Consider the following 18,730-nt stretch of genomic DNA (forward strand, 5'->3'; position numbering starts at 1 on the left):
TGTGTTTAGTTGCGAAGGTAACACTTTTTTTTTTATTGTTACATGGTTTCTTTTTCAATTGATTATTTAAAGAATCTGTCATTGAGTACACTTTCAAATTCCAATACCACATTACTTGACACTCATTTTGAATCTCTGTTTTTTGAGAAGTCGGTCCTAAAAACAGAACACGTTAAGGATGTCTTTTTTTTGATATACAGATGTTAATATCGTTACAAAGTAAAATAAATAAATAAATACAATTGTAGGAGGCATATGTGTTAGATTTAAAAAGTAAAAAGAAGCATAATGGTATGGTTTTCATCGCAGGACCAGGGACTTACAAAAGTGATCCAGTTAGTGACCTGTTTTTAATACTAATATTAATAGAAGTTGCTGTTGTTGTAAAGTATCATTTGTTTAAGGGTTTATTTGTGCAGCATAAATTAATTTAAAGAATCCAGTTAGCACCCTTATTGAATGTCTCTCATCTTGTCTAAACAAAACATGTCACTTCTTGAGTAAAGGATCAATTACAAATACAAGTATTCCTTAGTTAGGGTAATAACATTGGTCTTTTACTAGCATATTAAGGCAATTATTAATATATGTATTTAATCCAGACAGAAACCTTTACCATCCTACATAGTTTATACAGCATCTTTTAAAGCAGGGTTTAGGCAAGCCTTTGATGTGTTTATTAACCCATCATTATCCCCGTGTCTTGTATCCTTGCAGTCATTGAGCTTCACCCCTTCCTTTTCTATTAGCTTTTCTCTGCCACTGTCTCTTTCTTAGATTCCTTAGCAGTGGTTCTCCATATATCTTTTGTCGTGTTTGTTGTGGCCCGACATCTTCCAATTTGGCAGTTGATTTTAGAAATCTTTCTGGTTTGCCTGTACTGTTTTACCAGATCAGACATTAAAGGGGGAGCGGTATTATAAACCATACAGAACATATTCTAATTTGTCATCAATTGCTTGATATGTTCAGGTTTGGTTTCAATAATTTTTATGAGTGAAGAAGGGCTTATATACAATTTACCAGTGGCAAAGTTTGGGTTTGTGAACGAAAGGTGGGTCAAGTCATGGCCTGTTTTCACAACGCAGTTATGTAAAGGGGCCCTTAATCAGTTATGAATCTAGATTAAACTGATACCCATATGTGAAACTGCTCAAGATCAGGTCTAGACTTCAACATGTAAATAGAAGACCTACTTCAAGAAAACCATTATAAATAGAAAAATGTTTATTACACACACAAAATACTGACCTGTAGACCATACCAAGGAATAGAAAAAAAATAGCCATCAGAATAAGCTATATTATTTAATGTTAATAGTTAATATTAATCAATTTCAATTAAATGTGATTAGTGTGGATAAAATAATCACAGGGTTTCAACAACAGGAAACACAAAATGCAGGGTGTGAAGCAAGATCTCATTCACAGAGAATGCTTAGCGATGATTAGTCAACTAACAACTGAGCAAAACGTCAGGCAGGTGAACAACTAAATTGCTACAAATCAAATAAGTTGTAGATCACACTAAGACCTACAATGCCCATTTAAAAAAAAAAAAAAAAAAAATCTTTACTTACCATAAGGCAAAAGTATTGTAATGTGGTATGCAACAGTTGTGCAGACTATATATAGGGTATGGAAATGTGTGTTTGTTTAAATTATGGTATCCTTTTTTATTATGGTTTCTCAATTTTCTCTTATACATTAGATTTACATAAGCAAATGGGTGTTAAGATCCTTACCAATGACAGGATCTCTGCTTAGCTAAGGAAAGTCCTACATACCTTCTGGGCTAGCGAATACGTGTTTCTGCATTCCTATAAGAAAGTAAGAATGAAGTGAATGCAGACCTTTGTCACTATCATTTCTAGCAATGTTAACAGTTTAGTTTTGAAATACTAAAATGAATAACATGAATGACATTAAGAAGAAGAGTGAGCCTGTACTACTACTATATATACCTCCCGCCCCCCCCAAATTTGGTCCCAGTCATTCCAGTCCAGGTCTGATATAATTTTTACATCAGTATTAAACTTCATTCTTGTCAAAGCTCTATCCCTAGCTTTGAATAAAATATAATGTACACAGTTGTGGCAATGCAGATCCAGGACATTTTCAGATAACTCAGAGCTTGCTTTTACTACTCACTAGGCTAAGGAATTGACCCCTTAATTGGAGAATTGCAAGTCCATCTAAGAACTATAGTAGAAATTAGAGTGGATTAAACAATAATTGAAGCTACAGTGGCTTGCGAAAGTATTGACCCCCCTTGGCATTTTTCCTATTTTGTTGCCTTACAACCTGGAATTAAAATTGATTTTTTGGGGGTTTGTATCATTTGATTTACACAGCATGCCTACCACTTTGAAGATGCAAAATATTTTTTATTGTGAAACAAACAAGAAATAAGACAAAAAAACTGAAAACTTGAGCGTGTATAAGTATTCACCCCCCCAAGTCAATACTTTGTAGAGTCGTCTTTTGCAGCAATTACAGCTGCAAGTCTCTTGGGGTATGTATCTATAAGCTTGGCACATCTAGCCACTGGGATTTTTGACCATTCTTCAAGGCAAAACTGCTCCAGCTCCTTCAAGTTGGATGGGTTCTGCTGGTGTACAGCAATCTTTAAGTCATACCACAGATTCTCAATTGGATTGATGTCTGGGCTTTGACTAGGCCATTCCAAGACATTTAAATGTTTCCCCTTAAACCACTCAAGTGTTGCTTTAGCAGTATGCTTAGGGTCATTGCCTGCTGGAAGGTGAACCTCCGTCCCAGTCTCAAATCTCTGGAAGACTGAAACAGGTTTCCCTCAAGAATTTCCCTGTATTTAGCGCCATCCATCAATCCTTCAATTCTGACCAGTTTCCCAGTCCCTGCCGATGAAAAACATCCCCACAGCACGATGCTGCCACCACCATGCTTCACTGTGGGGATGGTGTTCTCGGGGTGATGAGAGGTGATGGGTTTGTGCCAGACATAGCGTTTTCCTTGATGGCCAAAAAGCTCAATTTTAGTCTCATCTGACCAGAGTACCTTCTTCCATATGTTTGGGGAGTCTCCCACATGCCTTTTGGCGAACACCAAACGTGTTTGCTTATTTTTTTCTTTAAGCAATGGCTTTTTTCTGGCCACTCTTCCGTAAAGCCCAGCTCTGTGGAGTGTACGGCTTAAAGTGGTCCTATGGACAGATACTCCAATCTCCGCTGTGGAGCTTTGCAGCTCCTTCAGGGTTATCTTTGGTCTCTTTGTTGCCTCTCTGATTAATGCCCTCCTTGCCTGGTCCGTGAGTTTTGGTGGGCGGCCCTCTCTTGCCAGGTTTGTTGTGGTGCCATATTCTTTCCATTTTTTAATAATGGCTTTAATGGTGCTCCGTGGGATGTTCAAAGTTTCGGATATTTTTTTATAACCCAACCCTGCTCTGTACTTCTCCATAACTTTGTCCCTGACCTGTTTGGAGAGCTCTTTGGTCTTCATGGTGCCCCTTGCTTAATGGTGTTGCAGACTCTGGGGCCTTTCAGAACAGGTGTATATATACTGAGATCATGTGACACTTAGATTGTACACAGGTGGACTTTATTTAACTAATTATGTGACTTCTGAAGGTAATTGGTTGCACCAGATCTTAATTAGAGGCTTAATAGCAAAGGGGGTGAATACATATGCACGCACCACTTTTCCGTTTTTTATTTTTTAGAATTTTTTGAAACAAGTTATTTTTTTCATCTCACTTCACCAATTTGGACTATTTTGTCCATTACATGAAATCCAAATAAAAATCAATTTTAATTCCAGGTTGTAAGGCAACAAAATAGGAAAAATGCCAAGGGGGGGGTCAATACTTTCGCAAGCCACTGTAAGTAACATACAATCCATCTAGAATCTTTGTGGAAACTGTGTTTGGGATTTTGGTATTATCCCCTGAATGTGTTTCTTTTACAAAGCCCAGAAAAATTGTAAATAGAAATACCAAGAATAAGAAAAAAAAAAATCAAACAGAGTGCCCTGTGCAGATTAAACAAGCAGAATGCAAAACATGTATTCCCTAAGACATTTACATTTGAATCTGACCATGTTACACATTCTCTTATTTTTGCATTTTTATATCATTAATACAATAAACAAAGGAGATACAGAATATTATATAAAAGTTACACACCTTATATAAGTGACTCCAGTTTTCTTAACTCAAAACTAATAATAATGTATGTGTTAAACTAACAGACCAGGATGATTCATAGTTCAGTGCAAACAAAACCTTTGTGACAACAAATAATTCTCCTGAAGCAAAGCAGGGCCAAAAAAAAAAAATCATTCATTTTGAAACTGACACATTATGATGAATTACGTAGAATATAACTGTAGTTTGTTTTCCCAGCTGAGCATAGATTAATGTTACTCGACTGCATGCCAAATCTGTTCAAAACATTAGTTATCAATGTCTTGTTAAAATAAAAAGCATACTTTATTTTATGTAACCTACTAGCCTTTTGACAAATGTAATTCCTGTGGCAAGTTTAATACTTGTCCCTAACAAGTATTAAAAAAAAAAATAAAAGTCCAAGATACTCTTTTTTTAAAAAAAAAAAACCAAAACACTGGTGTTGAATTTTAAATATTTTGAGATAGCAAACTGGACAGTCTTAACAATGGAACTTCAATATTTCAACAAGATGTTGTCATAATAAATCACAGGGTACTGTGAAAATGTTAACTTTTACTTCTCAACTGAATACAAGTAAAGTTTGGTATTTTCAGTGTTCCAATTAGGATGACACAAACAATATTGATTTTTAAGAATGTTTTTAATCTTTCAGACTAGAAATGTTTCAAGAATTACAATACTCTTTACTACAGTTTTTATTTTATACTATTTATGTTAATGAGTGCAACCGCCTCTCCAATCTGCGGCTGCCACATTGTTTCCCTTCCGGGACAATGCGTTCTTGCAACAGTGTTACAAGCGGAAGAAGGTCTGGACCCCTCTTCATCACAGTCTGGAAAGTAGGCAGGGTTTATCCAAACAAGAGTTCTTGACGAAATGCGGAAGTGCCTTCAGCCACCCGGTCTAAATATTGGTTCTAACCACAAGAACTGTATGTCTTGGTGACGAAAAGGACTAGATCTTAGATATATATATATATATATATATATATATATATATATATATATATATATATATATATATATATACACACATACACATACACATACACACACATTTTTATCAGTAACAAAAAGACAAATATATATAATTATTTTTAAATTGTTTGCCTGAAGGTTCAGTGGACCTCCAATTCCATGACGAGCCAGCTTCCTCTTTTACACCCAGGAAGTCGAGAGCGGATGTCAGAGAGCTTACGAACTCCGTAGAACAAAGGCCAGCCCTGCAGATGTCTTTGTGCTCACTGGGCACCTGTCCAGCAGGGTTTGCTGTAGCGGAATCCCCAGTGAAGATCGCACTTCGATCCGTTTGTCAGCCTGACCCAGCAGGCACTGCTGTTACGAATCCCCAGTGAAGACTGGTAACTACACACAGCCAGGACATGAACCTGCACTGTATGACTCACCCAGCACACCATGCAGTTGTGCTTTTACCAGGTGAGCCACACTAGGACCTCCTGACAAAATTATTTGCTAAATGATTAATAAAACAGGGAATCATGGATGAATGCTGAACATAACCCAACTCAAAAGATCAGGGGTTGTACCTGAATACTTTTTCAACCATTATCTACCACTATCTGCAGTTATATAGCCATTTTTGATTTGTTCGCCAGCATTTTTGTGTCTACAGAAATATGAGTCAGCTAGATGTATGAACATAAGATATGTTTTTATTTTATTTATTTTTTTATTTGTTTTGAATTCGACAATCCTTTAGTTTAATTTTGTAATCACTCCTGAAGTGTATCACTTCATAAAAATATGCCATGGTTAATTTGTGTTCCTCTGTATTCAATTTTACATAAATCACTTCAAGATGAATTATGAAAAAATGTAAATGAAACTTGTCATTCAACAAACATTTAAATTATAGGCAGAGAAATCACGGCAGGGAATTAAAATATGTTCTCCAACCACCTGAACCAGGTACTTAAAACATGTAAGTTAGTTTGAGATTTTTGTACATAAACAATACTACCAAGGTAATACCTTCAGTACTATGCTAAATTAATAGCTTTATTGGGTCTAAAAACATAACATTCAACAGAAAGTTTCACAGTACAAAAATACAATAGAACATTTAAAATTACATCTGAAATACAAATTACTGTTTACAATAACAAAGTTCAAACCAAAACAATATACACTACAAAACAGCAGATACAGCAACATTTACATGATCATGATCACACGTGTTGCATCTCACACATTCTGTACTCTTGTTAAACTTCTAGTCGAGGTAATAGTTTTCAAATGGGAGTTTTTTGTTGTGTGTGATACAGTCTACAAGAGCAAAAATGAAGAAAATAAGTTAACAGTATTTAGAACATTCACAAAAATAAAACATAGGATTTATTAACTGTGTATACTAAAACAGCTTTAGATAGTTTTGTTTGAACAGTCTAAAATGTCAGGAAATTAAAGTCTTTGTGGTAGCAAGCAATCTTCTTGAATGAAAACATGCATGGTGTACAGTAAACATACATTCACATCATCTTTTTAACAAACAAATCCAGCAAAACAGTAACCCTGGTTCTCTGAAATACAAATGTTATACCTCTGTGTAGCCCGATTTACTTGAGCACATATGTCAAAGCTGCTCGAGAAAGCACTCCTCTGCGTCCGGCACAAATTCCCTACCCCCTCGGAAATAAAGTGCAGTGAGCAGTAAAAATGTATATTTCAGGCCCGCTGTGTAGTCAGCATCTTGAGTTTCCATCGTCTCAAGAACAGGTTGAGACTGCCATCCTGTTTCGGCATTAGGAAGTACCTGGAGTAAAAACCCTGAATCTTATCGACAGGGTGTGCAATGGACATGGCCCATTTTTGTAACAGGGCTGACACCTCCCGTTGTTGTGGTCACTCCCCGAAAGGGGGGAGGGCCATGTCGGAACTGTATAGAGGAACCAGTGTGAATGGTTTTGAGCACCTAGGTGTCCATGGTGCAGGATCACCAGTAGTCCTGATGGGTCTGGTGAAACGGGTCTTAAACTTGTGGCAGCAAAGCCTTAGAGTGTTAGGTTATTATCATCACCCTAGTTCCCTGAAATAGAAATGTAACCATTATCCAATGGGTATTTATCTCCTAAAGACCCAGATCCTGAACAAAATATCAAAGCTGCTTGCCAGAGCCTGTGACGCAGTAATGCCCGCCCCAGTTACAAGTACCTATGGCTAAAAAAGTTAGGGAGAACTCACCTCTAGGTTTATGCTGTAAAGGTCGACCCTGAAGTGACCCTTAACACTCGTTCCAAAGCCAGGGTTTTGTGGATCTATGATCTTCAGTAGAACCTTGTAAAACACTGCTGCATTGCAAATGTCTGTGACAGATGCACCCTGGAACAAAGCCCACAAAGTTCCCATGCCTCTGGTGGAATGGGCAATGAGCTTTTCTGGAGGGGCAAGTTGGCTCGCTCATAGGCAATTTTGATTGTGTCTTTTATCCATTTACTTAGCCTCTGCTCAGACAAAAAACTGTTCAGACTGCCCCCAACTATGTGTTCTGTCCACATAATACACTAGTGCCTGCACCGGGCAAAGCATGTGGAGCTGCTGCTTCATGTCAGACTGGAAAGAAAATGGATGGAAAGCCTCCAGTTCCACTGTCTGGTTGATGTGGAATGCAGAGATAGTTTTCGGCAAAAAAGCAGGATTGGTATGAAGCGTCCTGGCTCCTGCAAAAATTAAGCAGGCTTTCTCAATTGAAAATGCTTGGATCTCACTCACCCCCTTAGCGGCTGCAAGCAAGAAAGTGAGCGTTCAAAAATTCAGCTCAACTGAATGCAAAGGCTCCAATAGAGTTTTCATGATTGCCTCAAGCACCACATTAAAGCCTCCAGCGAGGAACACTTCATATGCGGCCAAAGCCGCCAAGCTCCTTTCAAAAATTGCTTTTCCTGGCAGGAAGTGAACTCCTGGGGAGTCAATCAATTTTGACATGGCAAGCTGAAATAACTGGCAGTTATACCTTTCATGTAGAGCGGGGATTTCCCCCTCAAACAGGTCCTGCAAAAATTGCAGTTTAACTGTCATGGGACAGGTCATGTGGTCAAAACCCAGAGGCAAGCACCAAGTCTGAAAGTTGCCCCACTTGTACCTGTACTAGAAGCTTGTGGATGTTGCTCTGACCCGAATATAAAGCCCCAGACTGTTCAAATGCAGCCATTCAGGAGCCAGACCCAGAGCCACAGGCTTGATGGATCGGGATGCCACGGCTCCATGGCTGGCCGCTCAGGAGCTACATCAGAGCTGAAAACCAGGAGTCTCCTGGGCCACTAATAGCACCCCGGCCTGGTCCTGCCTGATTTTCTCCACAAACAGAAGGATCATGGCGAACAGTGGGAAGGCAATTAATAAGTTGCCTCAGCCACTGGTGTGCCAAGGGATCTACAGCCAGTGCGTCCCCGGCTCCTGTTATGGAGAACCAAAGGGGGCAGTGAGTCGATTCCTGGGTGGCAAAGAGATCTAACTTCGCTCTCCTAGAACCTCTGCCAAATGAGGCTCACCACCTGGGGTGCCCTGCCCCTTCATCTCTCTGAGTGGTTAAATGTTGTGTCAAGACGTAACACAGCTGTCATGTGGTTCCAGAACCCTGAATACCCATTAGGTAATGGTTACATTCGTACATGAAAAGGAACTGTTGATTTGACGGAGATGATGCCCCTTTTCCATGTTTGGGTGCAGGACGGTGCTTGTTGCAGCACTCCACATGTTTAGGGGCCAGGAAACTGTTTGACACAGCTCCAAGTTAGCCCAGAGGGGGAACTGGATCCCAGGTAAGGGGTGAGGAAACGCACTGGCTTCCAGTGGTGCACAAGGCCGCGGTAGGAAGTAACAAGAACCCAGGGCTAAAGTACGACATATACTTGAAGCGTGAATATTTTTCCAGAAGGAAGAGGGAGAGAAATAGAAAAAATTCAACTTGTCCCACAAAACAACCGTGACAGTCAGACCCACAGGCTCCTTCTTAGGCAAGGCTGAAGAGAAAATTGGCACTGATCACTTTATTCCCTTGGTAGTGGGGACTCCGTGCTTGACTCGAAGGGGGGCTCTCCTCGAGCAGCTTTGACAAATTCCAAATCGGTAATGGAATAACGTACTTCAAAAGGGAAACACAATTATTATACAAGGGTCAGATTTACTTAACATAATCCAGTAACTCTTTTGGAATCCCCTTACCTAGTATCCATTGTTCTGATAAATACTTGGTCCCTGGTTGTAGCTTTCCTTTATATTCTCCAACACAGACTCCAGCTTGTCTTACTGTTTTGCAAACCTTTCCTCCACACAACAGCACAAGCTCTGCAAGGCTATCACATGGGGGCTGGCTCACTGGGGAAAGGTACATCACAGGCTGATCTGCAAACAAGTCTTGCTGATACTCTCCTGCTGACAGGTGGCGCTGCAACCTGCAGATCTGTGTTAGGAAAAAAAAAAGTGAACTTAAATGCTTTGATTTCCCTTTTAAGTTTAGCTTCTGAAATATGAAGTTACTGTATAGACAAACCTTTATTGTAACAAACAATATTTATAAATACAGGTTTACAGAAAAAAGCCTTTTCACACAAAAAAAAAAAAAAATCACAGAATTATCATGTTAAAAATCTTCCTAGAAATGAGTAATAAAGTTAAAAAAGACAATCAATGCTGTACAACACCCCCGGGGGGAATGTCAGTAGGTGTGTTCTTGTCTAGTCATCCACACAAGTGAACCGCTACCCCCCCCCCTGCCCCCCGCTGCATGGAACACATTCAGCTCATGGGACAGTTTGTAATAGGTGAACTCCAAGTTTATTCTGGAACATCACCAATCAGAATGCTCTTAAATAATAGCCAGTTTTGCCTGGTCTAAAAGAAAATAGACTAACTGGACTTGGCATGTATTTGGCAAAAATCCAAATTTAGCTAAATATATAAAATGTTAACAAACACTTTCTTAAAAGTTTAGAAATGTGTACTTTCAGATATAATTTATAAATGTTGAGAAACAAGTGTAACAAACTCAACATTTAAAATGATTCTGTAAATCTTTTACACTTGGCGAGTCCACATTCAGCTAACATTTTTAATAAATAAATCAGTGAAAAATACAAGCATCTTAAATCTTGTTTAAATCTGAAAAAAACATCGTTCAGCAATTAAATCTGAAAAAATAAATCTGCGTTTTCACAAAATAAATAGATTTGTTTCGATATGTATACATTGGCAGAAAAAAAGGAAACAAAACATTTTAAGCAAAGTGTGACATTAACAGACTTTATATTAAATAGGTTTGACAGTACATTCTTTGTAAAACGGTACAGAATGGGACAGTTCTTTAGGTGTTTCAGTAGAATAAAGCAGGAGAAATATATTGTAGTTTGTAAGGAAAGAAATATACAAATCTCAACACTCTTCCGTGAATTATATTTACTTCTAAAAACGTATACTTCCAGTGCATTTAGCTTCAGTAACTTATCCACAGTCCTTTGTATGACACAGTGGAGATATCTAAATTAGTGTGAAAGAACTATTTGTGGTTCCAGCCTTATACAACTGAGAAAGCCCTACAGTGCCAGTTTTTCATTTATTTAATACCCCTTTGGGATTTCAAGGCTAAGGAAGTGATGGGAACTTAATTGTCCTGGGAATCTGAAAATGACAGAAAGCTTATGACTGGCTGACACGGCTCATGGTTTTCAGTTTCTCTTAGTAATACATCAAAGATTAAACAGAATGTCTTTCTTTTTCCTTGTTTAAATTTAAGACTCTATTCCACAGAATATCTTACTCTGCGTGAATACACTGAATGTTAGCTGGTGTTTCAACATGTTCTCCGTTCTGGCATTGTGCTTCATTTTAGACTGCTGTGTTTAGAACTACACTTCATATAAACAAGTCCGTGTCAGCTGTGGTTCAGTAACAAGGCTGAAAGGGACAACATGCTCTGTTTTGAGAAGATGCCAGCAAACTTGCATCAAAAATGTACTTTAGAATTTCCTTTGCTGGCTAAATACAATGACAGCCAATTCAAAATATTGTAGATGAAGTGAGCACTGTTGTTATGTTTAAAAGACATGCAGTATAATTCATAAAAGTACTAAAAGATTGCTTTATTTACATGCTTTATCCCTTCATCAGCAGCAATGTGAAGTCACAACAAAGGCAGAAAGGGTTGCAAATGCACCACACATTTATAAATCTCAGCTAATTATAATCAAGCAAAATAAACCACAAAGAACTGGTTTATTATTATTATTTAATCAGTATTTTTATTTATTTAATAAACGGTAAATGCCTTTAAAATGCCACAAACTACAAAAATAATTCTTAGAAACTCAACATGTACAAACTCTAGCAAAAAAAGTATTTGGCAACACATATCTGTGCTTCAAACTGTCACATTGCACGTAAACAAGCAACTTCAGTCTTTTCATTGAAAAAAAAACAACATAGCGCACTAGCACACGAAACAAAAAAGGATCCAGCCCTTGAAAAATAAAACAGAATGCCAATCCAAATAGTGCCTTTATCAAAGTTTCAAAGCACATTGACTGAATTGCCTGCCGTCTCTCTCAGGTATTGAGTCTAAGGCAATAGGGGCTGTGCATTAGTGGTAACCTAGTACACTATGAGCAACCCACAGAATAAAATGATATTCAGAGTGGACAAGAATGCTTGGTATCAAAATAAAGGTAAGCGATTCACATTTAATCACATGTAAGGATATCCTGGGATCTTTAAAGAGTTCTGAGATGTGTTTACTTTACTGGGGTGCACCCTTAGCTGCAAACCAAGGGTTAAACATTTTACATCAACAGCTTAACCCTAACCCATCCCCCCCCCCCCCCCACATGAATGAAGAAGGTCCCTTATGAACATAGAGAAAATGTAAAAAGCATTTAAGGAAAGGGGTATTGTAAGTGTAATCAAGACTGACTTTTATTCCTTAGAGTACAAGTTAATTTAACACAACTGCTGAAAATAAATAAATAAATAAATAATGCTTCTATTACTATGTTGCTACCAGTGGGTCATCTGAGATATCAATACGGCAAATTAAATTAACGTTCGCAGACATTTGGCAATACAGGGAAATTCTTTTAAAAGCAGTTTAACAGCGTCTCCAGATAGCATGGCATGGCTATTGAAACATTTGGAACAGAACCATTGCTATATTTAATGTTGCTAGACAATACTGCACAAATGTTTCTAATGACACAAAAACGGTAATAAGCTGAAATAAGTGTTAAAAAAAAATAGACAAACAGGATGGCATGTCTTAAACACCTGCTTTGATAAATAGTTTAATTAAGATTATCATTAACTGCGGAACATCGAAAGATAATATTGATGTCGTTCATTCCATTTAAATAGATCAGCATATCATTTCCTTCCTTATCCTTCTCTCAATTAGAGTATGTCAAGAACAAAACAACTGAATCTGTACATCCAGCAGCAGATGAATCAGCTAGCACCTGAGAGTTCTTTGTATTTTGAATTCCAGTGCCCCCGGTTTCCCTCTTCTCAGAAAGTACCAAACAACTCATGTTTCCTTCACAAATAAGTTATTACATCATCTCACTTCCTTTACAGTTTTTGTCTGAATTCCAAACTACTTATCTCACACAAGTTTTTTTTTTTTTTTTTTAAGTTTAATCTTTTTGTTTAGAGTAGAACACAAAAACTTTCATCCAATTTAGGATTTATTTTATTAAATGTATTAAAAAAGGTAATAACAAACTTTGAGAGAGAGACTGAATGAACTTGCAATTGTGTATAAAGCTACCACTCAAGTAAGGGTGTTTGCCTAACAGGGCAAATAAAGCACTAGGATTATACTCATTAACCTATTGAAAATGTTGTTGCAATGCCTTATTATAATAATCTGCATTTCAGCTGCTTTTGCTCCCCAACCAGAAGACCTACCATACAGCCGTTCACAAAATTAGAAAAGTCACAAGCCTTCATATAAACAAGCATCTGAACTATAAAAGCAGTATGTGCACTGTAAGCAGTTGAAGGTAATTATCCAAAAATATAACCCAAACTAATTGATACAGGACAATGCAGCCTTGATTACTGATCTACTGCATGTTTATGATACAGTGGTTATATGCATAGATTTATAATAATAATAATAATAATAATAATAGCTAGGAGTTTGTTCAAAATCACGGCGAATTACAGAATAAAGTCATGGAGGTAAAAATTAATAAATAACTGTCTTTAATAAAAGCATATTGTGGCGCCTGGTGTGCACAGGTTCTGCAAAGAATGACGAGACAAGCAAATGGAATTTCAATTTGTTGCTTTTTTATTTGCTCTGCAACGGTGACCACTAATTAAATATGGAGCGCCATTTGTACCAAAACTATCCAGCCATTAAACGTGTCAATTTGTTTGTCAATTCGTGAATTGGTCCATAAATTTGAAATGAAAATCCAGCCTCAATCAAAATTGCTTCAGCCAATAATACTGCAGTTTACTGGAAAGGGCGTTTCAAAAGATATTCTGTTTAAAAAGATATACTCGACTCGGCTTATTTTCAATGGAGACTTCCGTCTCACTGCGCGCAAAGCATTGTGGTATATAGAGTTAGGCAAAAAAAATTCTATATATGGAGGCGTAACAAATTTTGCTGGATTTCACCATGTTACAAAATGCATCAAACTAAGTAGATTTCACATTTGCCTAAGGCCCTTTGAAGAAAACGGCAACATTAGCAAATTATGACAGTACGTAATTATTATGAAAAATTCTATTTTCTGAGCATATACCATGCGCAGAAACATCGCATGCGTATTGATTAAATCATTTAACATAAAAAGAAATACATAACATTACAACATAAAATATTATCAAGACATAGCAATATAGTGCAGTAAACAAATTACCAGTAATTCTTTGATATTACATGGGCACGTATTTGTTGGTAATTTTTAGGTACGTATCAAGCCTAGTAAAATGTGTTACGGAGTATATATTTGTTATAAAATTGATATTATATAAAAATATCACTCTATATATAAGGTATTATAAAAATATATCTATATATGTTATGTCCATATTATATATACGGAGGTGTTAATATGCCTCATGCCTCCATTTACTCTCCACATATATATATATATATTTTTGCCTAACTCTGTATGTCCCACAATGCTTTGCGCGCAGTGAGACGGAAGTCTCCATTGAAAATCAGCCGAGTCGAGTATCTTGTTAAACAGAATATCTTTTGAAACGCACCGCTAATAAACTGCAATATTATTGGCTGAAGCAGTTTTTAGTGAGGCTGGATTTGCTAGAAAGGTTGCTGTTTTCGGCACAGTGCGAGGTTGACAGTTGGAAGTTCGTCAGGTTGATTGGAAATTTGCAGGTCAAGCGCCGAGCAAACGCTTAAAACTAAAGTCTGTACAACCTTTCGTATTAATCAATTTAAAAATTAATTAATTATTGGATGAATTAAAAAATAAGTTTGAATTACTGTATGAATTGACGAATTTATGGACAAATTGCCGGACAAATGGATCAATTCGTGAATTGACAAATAAATTAACAAATTAATTGACACAAGTGGCGCTCCATAACTAACAGTAGCATTTATAAGCGCTGAACTAAGCGGAGAATAAAGGCGCAAACGGAAAGGGTAAGCAGACGGGAAGCGTAACACACTTTCGAGGCAAGAAATACACACACAACGATAACACAAAGAGGATGTGGGGCTGACAAGAGACATGGAACAATAATTTAAATTAAAAAGAGAAAACTGATATATTACCAGTAGCGAATGCTGTCAGTTTGTATAGTACACACACACTTTATTTATTAACCGTTAACATAACTTTAAAGAAGTATTTAAATCGAAGAGTATAGTTTGATTCAGATTTTTTTGTCCCCCCCCCAAAAAAAAGTCGGCAAAAATTCATTTATAAAAAAGACGACTTGCAGTCTCTGCAAATAAAAAGTTTCAAAACAATGTCTGTGCTCACCGATTACATCCTTTGTGGTACACGTTTGTTGTTTTTTTTCTTTTCACATTTTATTCTGGTACAGCATGTTGTATGTCGAGAGGTTTGTTGGCTTAATGGAATGCTGGTTTTCCCGAAGAACATTGTGGTAGAGAGAAAATGTCCTCATTTTTGTCAGTGTCAAGGGCTCCTGAGCAAAGTACGGTGTCGGATTACATATTCAAAATATGTAATTATTTATTTGAATAAAAAAAAAAAATTAAAATACGAAATTTTGTGTTATTAATATAAACATTTTCCAATAAAATCCCATGCAGCTTGAACACAATTTACTAACATCCCTGCAAGTCACGCACATCAGCAAAAATCACGGAATCCATGACACATGCAACCACCGTGACTAAATCCCTGCAAGTCACGCACATCAGCAAAAATCACGGAATCCATGACACATGCAACCACCGTGACTAAATCCCAGCCCCAATAATAATAAACTTCCAACAGTTGAAGAATTCTGAAGAATTCATCACAAAATGGAAAGAGAGGCAAAAAACAAGGGAAACAGCATTAAGAGCACTCAATTGAGGCAATATTCAATTACACATTACAGGTGAATCTATCAACTCTCCATTGAGTTAAAATTATTTTAATTGAATGGCAAAGTACCAGTATATATATGCCCATTCAATAAATATATATGTGTATGTGTGTGTGTGTAACATTTAAACAGTTTTTAAATAAAGCAAACCATACCAAAAAAATATTATACTTTTAGTTAGTAAATCTCAGAACTGCCCTGAAGAAATGTGGGTGTTTTTGTTTCATCCCGAAGAACAATAACATTATTTGTATTGTGGCGTACAGCTACAGTATTGACCAGACCCAACTGCCACATTTTTGAATGTATGCTTCGACAGTGTTAACTCATAAACCAGAGCAAAAGGAGATTGATCCACTTTGAATTATACCAATTAACTTAGGGCTATTGTTACCACATTATTAAGGATAGAGCCATTAATTTGATCTGTTGAATATTCCAATAACATTGGAATATTTAACTAGCATACTGTATTAACACAGTAGTGAATATAAAAAAGTCTATGAACTGCTTGGTTGAAACAGCATTTCTTTACAAAAAAAACCTCCATGAAATGGGTTTTGTATTCTCAGGTGCTCACAGGAAGTTACAAACCAAAAGACATAAACCATAGGAAGAGACTTACATTTGTGAAATCCATGTAAAATCCCTGAGGTTTCTAGCAAAACATCCTGTTAGCAGTTTATTATGTTTTTTTTTTTTTTAAACACCTGTTTTATCTCTGAAGGCTATGTAATACATTATTTTAGTAGGGCTAACATACCTGGAAAAAGACTCAGGTTTTAGAATTGAAGTGAACATAATAACAAATTGATCTACAGATCTGCTGTACAGTATATGTCAGTAAAGGGTCAAAACCTGACACAGCAGCTTCTATGGGTTAACTTAAGGTACCTGTATTAGGAACCAGATAATGTATCGGTATGTTTCAGTAGAAGCTGTTACAGACGTTTAGTGAGGTATTCCAAATTAGTTTAAATTGAGCGACTATCTTGCATAATATTATGTGTTATACAAAAGTTAACTATAACTGCTTTTAGAATTTCAATGTATTGAAATCAGTTCTGAAATATACCCCAGTACCTTTTAAATAAAAGGAATTAGAATTAAATCCGTTCCTAGATTTCACGTTACATATATAGAGCACAAACATGTCATGAATCTACCCTTACATTATAAGTTTCAATTACAGCATTTCTTTCACTGGGAAATACAAAAAAAAAAAAAAAATGATATTACATTTATACAAGTGGGATTGTAGTCTCTTTCCATGCTGGAAATTGTATGACTTTTAACACTACATCATTCTTTTGTTTCTTTTTTATTTATTTTTTTGCCCAAAAGGCTCATTTATACCAGCCATGTTTGTGATCCATTCAGTACTTTATTGCGTTCAAAATAATTATCATTTGAAATTAACAATTACATAGCTCCATAACCGTTATTAAGAATATAATATGAAAGAACCACGTTCAAAACCAACTTGCTGTACTAAATCAGTTTTGTTTTGGTATTGGGGAAACTCCCACTGTGCTGAGCTACATAAGCTGCTGCTTTGAATACATATATACATGTAGAAAGATGGTAAATAAATATTTGAACCATTTAACAGTTAAAATAAATGTATGTTCAGTATAACTTTCATAGTAATTTTGAACTGTTTGTTCACTTTAAATGGGAAGGCAGAAATTGCTGACCTCAATTATTGTAATTTTATTCATGTGGCCTGCATCTATAATAATACAGTATTGTCGTGGATTTTTTCAGAATGTTAGTAATACAATCCCAAAACACACATGTATCATCTTGGTGTGCTCAAAACAGAGCAATAACAGAAAAGGTTCCAGTCTGTAAAAACTCAGATTTTATATTGCATTAACTTCTTCAAAAATCATTTGAGGGGACTGCCAAAACGAGGTCAAGGTCTTACAGAATATGATAACAATTCCATTAAACCAACACTGGTTAAAAAATGTTGGGTACAGCTACAGTAATTTAGCTTCCCATGGCAGTAACATGGTTAAATATGAAATCACCCCTTTAAAATCCTAAACTAGTAACTCAAATAGGCTTCCCCTTAACAGGGGTGTGAAAAGCAACTAGCTACAGTACTAATGTAGGTTAAACACATAGCCTGCAGCTTGGGAAATGCGCAGGTAAAAGGACCCAAGAATGGCCACAAATCAAGTAGAAAATATCTGCCATTTACATTATGATGACTTTGTGGTGGATTGCTTCCTAGTAACAATTGTCTTCACTTCAGAAGAATGCCACTCACAGTATACAGGACCACCCTTTTGCTTTATACTTGTGGTAACAATTCATAACATGGATTCATATCAACTAGGGAAAAAATGGCATAGTAAAATCATTATTTGATAAAGAATAGACTTTAAGCAGACATACTTATTCCCAGAAGTTCCCATCACATGGTATGCTATGAAACTTATTTGAAGTACAGTAGATACAGTTGTTTTAAAAAAAATATATGCAATCTTTAAAAAACAAGCGAGAGATCTTGATTTTTTTTTCATCCAAAAAACCTCAACCCACTGCATAGGACCCCCTGGCCCCAAAGGTGTGCTACATGGAATGTCCTCACCCAGTGAATATGGGTCAACAACTAAAATTACTTTCTGTAAACTGAAGGTGTATCCTATAGTGAAAAACAAGTAATGTTATTTTTTGCTGTATTAATCAAATAATTTCAGACACGTACTGTGCATCCCTAGCAGCCTCAGATAGTATATTTCTGTTGTCCCCCAACCTCTCAGATATGTATCTGACATCCTCAAACTTCTCTATACACAAGATCAGCATTATATCCAATGCAAGCGGTATACTTGAGTGCAGTTTACATGTGCATCATAAAAGTAACAACCTACATGAATACTAACGCATTTTTCTTGCAGCATGCCAGCAAAATCTTATGTTTCAGTCAACCGTTTATTTGGTTTGAGCAAAAAATACATCTGAAACCAAAGATTTTATATTGGGATTGTCTGCGCACAATG

At 36.6% G+C, this 18,730-nt stretch overlaps 1 protein-coding gene across 1 annotated transcript in view; it reads right to left on the bottom strand.

Annotated features, from left to right (window-relative positions):
* Positions 1-5,560: 5,560 nt before the first annotated feature.
* The window catches only part of mcph1 (microcephalin 1), a 58,508-nt gene continuing 45,338 nt past the window's right edge, over positions 5,561-18,730 (bottom strand). The window contains exons 14-15 of the mRNA XM_041252143.1: positions 9,348-9,585; positions 5,561-6,452 (exon numbers count right to left, since the gene is read on the bottom strand). Of these exons, the coding sequence (XP_041108077.1) occupies positions 6,400-6,452; positions 9,348-9,585 (291 nt within the window). The 3' untranslated portion in view covers positions 5,561-6,399. The remainder of the gene's footprint in view (positions 6,453-9,347; positions 9,586-18,730) is intronic.

Source organism: Polyodon spathula, chromosome 6, assembly GCF_017654505.1.
Source record: "Polyodon spathula isolate WHYD16114869_AA chromosome 6, ASM1765450v1, whole genome shotgun sequence".
Taxonomy (NCBI): domain Eukaryota; kingdom Metazoa; phylum Chordata; class Actinopteri; order Acipenseriformes; family Polyodontidae; genus Polyodon; species Polyodon spathula.